The 10677-nt window shown below is 61.1% G+C and overlaps 1 protein-coding gene across 1 annotated transcript; it reads left to right on the top strand.

The window, feature by feature from the left end:
• The first annotated feature begins 891 nt into the window (after positions 1 to 891).
• On the top strand, positions 892 to 4939 carry SNX33 (sorting nexin 33). Its single transcript, XM_084267998.1, has 2 exons — positions 892 to 2464; positions 3963 to 4939. The coding sequence occupies exons 1-2, from the start codon at positions 1024 to 1026 to the stop codon at positions 4214 to 4216; spliced, it is 1695 nt and encodes a 564-aa protein (XP_084124124.1). The 5' UTR covers positions 892 to 1023; the 3' UTR covers positions 4217 to 4939.
• The last annotated feature ends 5738 nt before the right edge of the window (positions 4940 to 10677 follow it).

The following is a 10677-nucleotide window of genomic DNA, read 5'->3' as shown; positions in this document are numbered from 1 at the left end:
CCCTCACCCGTCCTCCCTGCGGAGCCCCGGCCATGCGGTGAGGACGCCCCGCCGGCTCCGCGGCTGCGAGCGGTTCCCCGGCCCCGGGAGCGGCGGCGACGAGCCAGGCTCCCTCCCTCTCTTCCCTCCGCACCGGCACCGACAGCCAGCCCCCCCCCCACCCCACCTTTCCTTCCCGCCCCTTCCCCTCTTCGCGCCCCCCCCCCACCCCATCCCCGGTACTGGGGACCCTTCCTCTGGGTCCTGCGGGAGATTCGGGTGTTTTGGGGAGAAAAAGGGGGAGAAACCCCCCCCAAACAAACCCGACAAAGCCCCAAAACAACAACAAAACTCCCAAGCAAATCCCGGAAAGGAATTGCAAACACCCCCCCCCCCCCCCCGCCTCACACCCTCTCTCGGGGCCGGGATCACCGGGAGGTTGAGCTGGGGTTTTTTTTTTTTGGGGGGGGTCGTTTCTCAGCTCCTCTTTCCCGGATGGGAGGAAATCAGGGTGTTTTAATCCACAGGAGCCCCGAGAAAAGTCCCTTTGGATTGATTCTCTCGCTGGCAACCGGATCTTTTCCACCCGGAAAGTGAAACCGTGGGGATCGGCGTCCCGGAGAGATTAAAAACTTCAACCCCCCCTTTGCCAGGCCATGGCAGAGCCCAGCTCCTGGTCCAGCCGGGGGTTTATATCCCATAGGAACGAGGGATATTCCTCTCCCTTGACTAGGGAATGTTGTTTTTAACTGGGGAGTTTGTTGGGAGTCGCTTGGACGTCCGGACTTTGGCGGCGTTTCCTAAGGGATTTCTCCTCCGCCGTGTTTTGCTTTCCCTGAGAATCCAGCCCAGCCTTTTCCCACAGCAGGAGGAATCATCCCCCTCCCCGGTGCGGAGCGAGGTTGTGGTATCTCACCGGGGTCGGTTGGGTTTGGGTGGTTTTGGCTGCGCTGGGGGGGGATTCCCTGTTTCCCTTGTCAGCATCCGTCCATCCCCCCCCACCTTCCCACCACCATCCCAACCTCAGCTCCCCGGGATCCGGCCATGGCGTTGAAAGCCAGAGCTCTTTACAACTTCCAGAGCGAAAACAAAGAGGAGATCAGCATCCAGGAGAACGAGGAGCTCGTCATCTTCAGCGAGAACTCCTTGGACGGGTGGTTACAGGGCCAAAACAGCCGCGGGGAGACCGGCCTCTTCCCTGCTTCCTACGTTGAAATCCTCCGCTCCCGCTCCAGCTCCAACTACACGGACTATTCCAGCAGCCCGGCCAGCTCCCCCAGGCACGACTCCAACTTCTACTCCGAGACCCCCAACCCTGGCATCTCCTACCAGGGTAGTTTTGAAGACGACGACGATGATGATTGGGATGACTGGGATGATGCTTGCACGGTGGTGGAGGAGCCCCGGAGCGCGCCGGGTACCAACGGGCACCCTTCTCCCAACCTGGGGTACCCGGCGGCATACGGCCACCACCAGTATGCCGATCATCGCCCCAAACCGGCGCTGGAGAGGCAGGACAGCATGAGCTCCTCCAAGAGGGGTAGCGTGGTGGGGAGGAACCTCAACCGCTTCTCCTGCTTCGTCCGCTCCGGGGTGGAAGCCTTCATCCTGGGCGACGTGCCCCTGATGTCCAAAATCGCTGAGGTCTACTGCATCGAGATGGGCTCCAAGGGACCCCAGTGGAGGGCGAACCCCCACCCGTTCATCTGCTCCGTGGAGGACCCTACCAAGCAAACCAAGTTCAAGGGCATCAAGAGCTACATCTCCTACAAGCTGACCCCCAGCAACATCAACTCGCCCGTCTACCGGCGGTACAAGCACTTTGACTGGCTCTACAACCGCCTCCTGCACAAGTTCACCGTCATCTCCGTGCCCCACCTGCCCGAGAAACAGGCCACCGGCCGCTTCGAGGAGGACTTCATCGAGAAGCGCAAGCGGCGGCTGATCCTCTGGATGGACCACATGACCAGCCACCCCGTCCTCTCCCAGTACGAGGGCTTCCAGCACTTCCTCTGCTGCCGGGACGAGAAGCAGTGGAAGCTGGGCAAGCGCCGGGCGGAGAAGGACGAGATGGTGGGCGCCAGCTTCCTCCTCACCATCCAGATCCCCACGGAGCACCAGGACCTGCAGGATGTAGAGGACCGCGTGGATGCCTTCAAGGCCTTCAGCAAGAAGATGGACGACAGCGTCCTGCAGCTGGCCAACGTGGCCTCGGAGCTGGCGCGCAAGCACGCGGGGGGGTTCCGGAAGGAGTTCCAGAAGCTGGGCAATGCTTTCCAAGCCATCAGCCACTCCTTCCACATGGACCCCCCATACAGCTCGGATGCCCTCAACAACGCCATCTCCCACACGGGCAAGACCTACGAGACCGTGGGGGAGATGTTCGCTGAGCAGCCCAAGAATGACCTGTTCCTCATGCTGGACACTCTCTCTTTGTACCAAGGGCTCCTCTCCAACTTCCCAGACATCATCCACCTCCAGAAAGGTAAGGGTGGCTTCTTCTCCCCCCCCTCCCGGCCCTGGTGATGGGCTCAGGTCCTGAGCGATGGGGATGCAGCAGATGGGGATACAGCGAGGAAATCTGGTGCTGGGATGGGATGGGGAAGGGGCTGTGAGGCTAGGGGTGAGGATGAGGATGGGGACTGTTGCCCATGGCTCCCTCGGAGGCAGTGTGGTACCCGCTGGTAGGGTTCCCCAGTCACCCCAGTCTTAGAAAGGGTGATTGGTCCATGCTCCAAGCAATACCATGGGCTCTGTAAGGTCAAACCCTTCCCAGCCCCTCTGAGCCCAGGGCGGGTGGGTCTAGCACCCCCAATCCCCACTTGGCATTGCTCCCAATTGGGATAGTTCCCCCCATCCCTGTTGTCCCGCCCCTGCTCCCAAATCTGACCCCCAAATACCCAGGGGACAAGAGGCACCTGCTCTGCCCTTCCCTGGGGAGGGCAGTGAGCGGGCAGGGCTCCGTGTCCCTTTGCACCCAGGCAGTGGGTGTGACGCAGGTGGGGAGCCGGCTATGGGAGCGGGGCCAAAGTCCAGACACTCCTCCTGGCCCAGCTGCCGGTAGCGGGGAGGGGACACCCACATCGGCATCCTCAGATTTTGGGGGAGCAGGGAGTTTTCCCACGGGGTGAAAGCCAGGGCTGTCCGTATCCAAGCATCCAGGGGTGTCCAGGAGAAGGGGGAAGGGGAGGATGCGATCCGGCCATGGACGCTGCCTTGCCTTTCCCTCCCCACATTGTTTACTGTGGCGGGTGACGAGGGGCTTGGATCCTGTCCGGAAGCGACGCGGCGGCGTGGGCAGAGCGGAAGGCAGGATTTGGCCTCCAACCTTTGCTTCTTCCTCCTCCTCCTCCTCCTCCTCCTCTCTGCTGGGAGCAGGGCTGGCGCAGCAGCAGCAGCAGCGCCGTAACCCCGGGTCTGGTGCTCCCGGCGAGGGGCAGGGAGAAGGGAAAACAACCCAGCAACCCTGTTTTCGGGCCAATGGCCTGTGTGCTAAGGAGGGGGGAGGAATGCAGGGCTGGAGCCAGGCGGGATTCTTTCGAAACAGAGCTGTAAAAATAAAAGCAAGGATGGGGGGGTGGAGCAGGAACCCGGTGTCAGAGCATCTCTGGGAGATGAGATGCTCTCCTGGCTGGCACCCTGATTCACTGCCTCCTGGGCTGGGGTCTCCCTGAGCTGTCCCTGACCCCCCATCCCCAGGGAGGCATCTAACATCGTGCTTGGCTGTGACAACACTGCCCCACGGTAGCTTCATGTGTGTGTCCTCCACCCTGAGACTCCTCCAGCATCCCAGCCCCCCCCAAACTAAATAGGAGGCGGATTCCCCGGGGACGGGGCGGAAAAGGGGTTGGGTCAGGGGGGTGTAGGGGTCAGAGTCCAACGGCAAAAGGCTCCTGATCTTTCCCTGCCTGGGGAACAACCATGGGAGGGAAGGAGGGTGGCAGGGACCCATCGGCTTCTCTCTCTTCCCCCTGCCTGGCCAGGAGCCTTTGCCAAGGTGAAGGAGAGCCAGCGGATGAGCGACGAGGGCCGGATGGACCAGGAGGAGGCGGACGGGATCCGTAAGCGCTGCCGCGTGGTGGGATTCGCCCTGCAGGCCGAGATGAACCACTTCCACGAGCGGCGCGTGGCCGACTTCAAGAGGATGATGCAGTCCTACTTAAAGCAGCAGATCGTCTTCTACCAGCGCGTCAGCCAGCAGCTGGAGAAGACGCTCCGCATGTACGACAACCTCTAACGCCGCCGCTTGCCGCCCCGCCGACACCGCGCACTTCTCTCCGCAGCCTCGCGCACCGGCTCTCTGCGACAGGCTGAGAACGAACGGGAACTCATGACGCTAGTGACCAAATACCTTCGGGCTTTTTCCTCCTCCTTCCCGGGCGGGCAGGCTGCGGTCCTGTGAGGAAGGGCTCATCCATGCCACCTCTTTTCCCCCCCCCCATCCCCCGCCCCGCCCCGGCGGGACCTCTCACCCTGCCGCGGGTCTGGCAGGGATGCTGGGGGAGCGGGTTAGGAGATAACCAGGCTGTGGAAGTAACGGTGCCGCTCTCTCCACCCTGGGGGGGGGGGGGGATTTTTAGCTTTCCGATAAACCCATCCTCCTGGAGCAGAGGGGTGGGAGCATCCCAGCCCACTGGGAGAAGGAATGGAAAGCAGCCGACGTTTTGCACACTCAAAGCTTTTCTGGTGGGAAGAAGAGAAGAAGATGATCTTTATTTGGGAAAAGAATTGATTTTTGGGAATGGGGGGGTGGGGGGGGGGGTTTCTGGTCCCGGGATATTTTCCATATTATTTTCTGCAGCATTTTTACCAATCGGTTTTTTAACCCAACACACGCAAAGGCAAAGGGAGAATCTCTTCCTCCAGCACAGCTGTTGCCTGGGAAAAGGGGAGACAAAGGAATTAAAACCCCAAAAGCCCCCCCCCCTCTGCAGCCTTCTCAATAAAATCCTCCGTAGAACAACAAAAAACCCACATCATCCACCTCCTTCCCAGAGCTGCTCCGGAATCCCAAGGAAGGCTCTGCATCCGAGCATCCCCAGGCTTCCAGCCAGCTTCCGAAAATCCCCGTGCTGTGGGCACTCACCAGGATGGGAGGGGGGGAAAAGCCCCCCCCTCACCCCCAGTACCATTTGCTTTCCAAACAACTGGCTGAGGGGTAAATCCTTTGCAGGACGCATGGACAGTGGCGTGTGTCTGGAGGGGCTGGCACGGGGGCTTTGTTTTCCAAGGGAAATGGCTGGGATAAATCACGGCGAGGAAAGTTAAGGCCGGTTTGGCCGGGCTCCAGGGTTAAAATTAGCCCCGGCATGTGGGCCAGCGGGGTATTGTTAAAATAACAGCGGCGCTGGGAATGCGGCGGGCTGCGCTCCGGCCTCCCAGCGCCCTCCCCGTGCCCGTGGGGATGAAACCAGCCAGAATACAGCCGGCGTGGCCTCCATCCAGGTAGGACACATGTTATCCCTGCATCCCGCTGCTGGGGCAGCCCCATCCGTCCTGCGTCTCCATCCCGGTCCCATCCCATTCCCATCCCAGCCTCTCCAGCAGCGGCAGCCATAGGGCAGCTAAGACCTCCTTAGGGGTTAATGCTTCGTCCCTGGCCGTGCCCAAGGTTGCCTTGGCCCCATGTTGATACCAGATGCTGTGTAGGACAGCGTGTCCCTTCCCCACCCCATCCCATCCCCCCCACCCCAAGCTCCTTGCCTGCTCTTCCCCTGGGAGCACAATGGGCGCTGGGTTTGAGCCTGCCACCGCTGTCCCCGGGCGGGCAGCCAGCCTCCGGAGCCGCAAGCAGCCGCCAGCGCTGTGCCGGTACCCGGCTGCGGCATCCCGGGTACCCCCAGACCCGGCTCAGCAGAGAGATGCCCTGCCTGAGGTCCTCTTTGTGGAGGGTTTGGGTGCAAGCTGGGGGACAAGGACCCATGGCGGGGGGAGGGGGGTGGTGGTGGTAAGGCTGATAGTGGGGTCAGGAGGGCACGTGGAGGATGGGCGAAGGAGTTAATCCCCTTCGGAGCCACCCCTATAAATGGTTGCAGATTCAGGACCCAAACCAAGGCCGGTCACACCCTTGGCGAAGGCAAAGAGCTGCCTCTGCTCATGGGATGCGTGACCAGGGTGGGGAGGTGTCCCAGAACCCCGGGAGCTTATCATCCACTCCAGCATCCCAGCGTGGGGACAGAGACTGGATGGGGTTCCTGCCATTTGTGTGCACTCCAACTGAATGCCGTGCCTCAGTTTCCCTGGGGCACGGGGTAGCATCACGGAAGCGGGGTGTGGGGGGGGTGCAGGTCATGCTCCCCACGCACCGGCGGTTTCAGATGCCACCCCCCTTTTCCAGGACACAGGCTGTTCCCTGCTCTGGGTCACAGCATAAAAAAAAACCCCACCAAGCCCAGGGTGTGCGGGGCCAAGAGGAAATGCCGGTGACACGGGGCAGGTCTCCTGCTTCCTCCTCCTGCTTCCCAAGGCCGTCTCGCGTGGGAAAGCCAAGGCAGCCAGCCCCACCAGCACGATGGCTGAGCAGGGAGGTGTCAGATATGGTTTGGGGGGGAGGTGGGGGGGGCTGGACCAGCAAAGCCTTACTCAGCTCCAGCCCATCCCTAGGTATCCGCAAAGAGTTGAGCTGAGCAAACTAAAGCAGTCATGGTCACTCCACACCTCGCCCCCCAGATGCTATGGGGTGGGAGGAGACCTTCCTGGGTGTAGGAGCAGCTGGGAACCCGTGGGGACTGGAGGAGAGGCTGGGGAGGGCTGTGCTGGGTGTCTCCTGCGTCGGTGGGTTGGCTGGGTTAAGCGGGGCCGCTCAAGCGGAGGCTCCCACCAACCTCAAGTGCTCAATGTTTCGGGGACTGGGCACCAAAGCAGCCCAGGGGCCTGACCCAGCTCCTCCCCACGTCAAAGGGGAGCACAGGGTGCAGCTCCCAGCTGGGCAGGATGGGACCTGCCCCATAGCCAGCACGTTGGAGAGGCACAGTTCCAACGGGGAGCAGGGTGAGGAGTGGTGCCTGCTTGTCGGGGCCGGCAGCAGCTCCGGGGCTGCACATGCGAGGGATGGAGCCCGGTGGGATCCTCCTGACCGAAACGGGTGCCGGGACCCCTCGTGACGTGGCCCCACCAGCCTGGGGCCTGCGGGGCAGGAAGGCAGCGAGGCCGGGCGATGGAACGGGGAGCGGGGTGAGACGGCCCAGCCTGCCAGCCCCAATCTGGCTGCACTTCCCAAATCTTTCCGAAGCGTGACCCTGACTCGGCTCCAGCGAGCACCAGCTGGTTCCTCCGGCTGTGGCTCTACATGCTCCCTCCTCCCCCTCTCAGGGCAATTAGGGAGGGGTGTAGGGGGGTGTCAGCTTTGGTAGGGAAAATGAGCCAGCAACCACTTTTGGTTGCAAGCAGGGGGGTCCCAGCCCTCCAAATTCCCCTGGTCCTCTGCAAAAGGCTGTTTTCTCCCCCCTTCCCTGTTTTCCTCCTCTAGACAGGGTGATGCTGGGGGACAGATCCTGTCCCAGCTCTCTGTCCTGGGATGGATAATCTCCCTCTGGTCCCTGGGAAGGTGCTGAGCCCCAGGGCAGTGGGTCCTGTGCTGCTGGGGAGCTGAGTGGCTGGGTGTGTCGGGGTTTTTTGGGTGGGTTTTGGGGGGGTTTGTTGTTGTTGTTGTTGGGTTGTTTTGGCAGGAGGGGTGGAGAGCCCAGGCTCTGGGATGTGGTTATTCTGTCCGTCCCAGCCTGTCTGCCGTGGAGTCGCTGGGTGTGGAAATGGATGTTTGGCTCAGTCTGGCTTGAGTTTAAGCTGGCAGCCAGGCTGAGGAGCTGAGGCAGGCGGCAGCTGCCTAGGGTAGGGGGGGAGAAGGGAGGGGGTGCTTTCTGCTGCACGAGTCCTCATGTCTCCAGCCTTTCCTCCTCTTGCCATGGCCTGTGGAGCTTTATCTCTGGAGGGGATGCCAGGCTCCCTGTCCCTGCGTGGGCTTGTGTGCTCCCCCCACCATCCTGTGAGGTGCTGCAGGGGTGATGTGCCTTCAGCCAGCGCTCCCCCCCCAATAAAGCTCTGCCCCGTCCCGCCGGGCTTGCTGCCAACTCAGCCAGTTCTGCAGGTATGGCTGCTGAAATCAGGCCTGTGCAGAGCAGGGAAGGCTCCCAGCACCCTGGGGTGCTGGGCTTGGCTCAGAGCCAAGCAGAGGTGCTGAGCCTCATCAGCCAGCCTGAGGTCTGGATCCGGGTTTCCCATGCCGGGCAGCTCTGAGGAAGACCTGCCTGGGGAGAGTAGGTGTCCTCTTGCCCATCTAGGCTGGAACTCCCAGAGATCTCTCCTCATCACCTTCTGTCAGGGACCATGACCTGTGCCCCAAGCACAGACCCTCTCCTGGGGCCGGTGAGAGCTCTCAGGGAGGTTTGGAGATGGGGATGGGGTGGCAGGAGCCCTGGAAACACACGTTGCCTCCCCAAAACGGAGCCAGGACTTGTTTGAGGTGGTGTTATCGGACAGGCAGTTTGACCTGGTGATCTTAGTGGTCTCTGCCAACCATAAGGATTCCCTGATGCTACATGATGAGCTGGCTGCACCTCGGTCCCCAGGAGCCAGGTGGAGCGTCACGAAGCCCCACGGTGTTCCGCAGCAGTGACGAGTGCTTCGGAAGCTTGGGGCCATGATGCTTACGTGGGTCAGGGCTCGGATGCACTGGCCCCGAGCCCGGCTGGGAATGAAGTCCCAGCTTTGTTGAAGGCCTAAATTTGCATGGGTAAAGCTGGCGGGGAGGGTTTGGGAGCCAAATGATCCCTCAGCTCCCGGGTGGATGCTGAAACCCGACCGGTTGGGCCTATTATTTGTTTGCCTTTGAATAGGTGCCCTGGTATCTCCAGCTCCTGCCTCCCAGAGCTGGTGTGGCGATGCTGGTGTGGTTCTTACCCCAGCAGAGAAAGCTTCTCCCCTTGAGCCACCCAGCGCTGTTGCTCTCATGTCATTGGCCTGAGCTCAAATCAGGACATTGACCCCAGCGCTGGGCTCAAATCCCAGCAGGGCTGCAGGGACTTCCCAATGGATCCAGCCCTGGCCGCATCCTGCCACGGGATCCAGCAGAAGAGGAGAAATTCCCTGTTTCTGGGGCTGGTAGGAAACAAAGGTGACTTTTCCTTCGGCATCCTTTCTTCCTGCCATCAGGGAGGCAGGTACGGTCTGTCATCTCCATCCTGTCACCTCCATCCTGTCACCTCCATCCTGTCACACCTCCATGAGTCACCCCGACGATGACATGGTCATTGCCCTTTGTGTCTGGGTGTCTTCTGGCTCCTACCTGCCCTCTGCCACCCTACGTTGTCCTTAGTGACCTGTGGCTTCGCTGCAGGCTGGCTGTCCCCTTGTCCCCTGAGAAGCAACATGTATGGGGGGGTGGGAGAGGTCCTCAGAACCTTCTCACAGTCCCTCTTGCTGGTGGTCAACCCCCCCTCCCCCGACCTGATACCCCCCCACCCAAGTTGGGCAGAGAGCCGGGGCCAGGAGTAAGGACATCCTCGTGTCCCTTGGGGACAGAGGTCTTGCTCTTCTGGGTGGCTTTTCTTGCCTTGGGTAGAAGGCAAAGGAGGGATGTAGGGGTGAGATTCCCCAGGGAAACTCCAGTGAAGTGCAGGTTCATGGGCACAGTGGGCTCTAATGGCAGCCAGCTGTGCACATCTGGCCCACCTTGCGGAGGGGGGGGGGAGGAGGGGCAGCACATCTGGCAGAGCTACAGGCACCTGCCCCAGAACCTCTGCGAGCTTTATAACCAGTCTGGGCAGGGAAGGGCACACCCCAGCTCCTGTCACCCCCCCCCCCCAAAAAAAACCCCCTCCCAGATCAGAGTGGATCTGGCCCAAGCAGGGGTGAGGATGGGGGTTTGGGGGAGCCACATCCCTGTGTGAGCAGGCAGCTTTGGTGCTGTGCCCTGGCCGGGAGCGGAGCCCGCAGGGATGCTGAGCGCTTGGTCCTGACACAGGGAAGCCAAAGGGCTCAGCCAGGAAACTTTGAGCTCGTGTAGGGTTGTGGTTGAAGTGTGCCCCACAGCCAGGCATGAATCCCCCTCCTTCCCACTCCCCTCTGCCCCCCAGACCCTCAGCACTGCCCCAGGTGGGTGGCTGGCCTGATCCTGCCCCAACCATCCCTCTGCAAACCCCACATATCCCGAGCAGAGCCAGTGGCTTTGTTTAAGGGATTTAAACCCTGGCAGCAGAGCTTGGCCCCGGAGCCCCGGGATCCGTGCTGGCCTTTTCCAGGTTACTGCCTGTCCTCCCCTGACCCTGAGAAGTGGATGTTTCCCAGCAGTGGAAATACAACTTCAAGCCTTACAAATAACCTGCTTTGCTTTCAGACAGGCCACGTTCCTCCTGTTTAATTCCCGGACATAAGGTGGGAATCCTCCACAAGGAAAAACCACGGCAGATGCTTTCCAAGGGGGGGGGCACTTTGGTGCCATCAGTTTCCCCAAAAACCTCCACCCCTTGCCCAGGGAGGGGGGTAGGGGCACATACAAAGCAAAGATAATACTCCATGTGCTTGTTTGAATGTGATGGAGAAGGCACGGAGCTGGGAAGAGACGGTGTCCTGTCATTTTGGAAGCAGCATCGCCCTGGAGAGATCCTTCTCCATGGCAAAGCTCTGAGGCGTGGTGTGGGCAGCCCACACATACCCATCCCGGGATTGTGGAGGAGCCAGGGTGTGATTTGCCTCTGAGAAGAA

This window comes from Gallinula chloropus (genome assembly GCF_964237585.1).
Source record: "Gallinula chloropus genome assembly, chromosome: 9".
In the NCBI taxonomy this organism is placed as follows: Eukaryota; Metazoa; Chordata; class Aves; order Gruiformes; family Rallidae; genus Gallinula; species Gallinula chloropus.
This window is presented reverse-complemented; position numbering and strand designations above follow the sequence as displayed.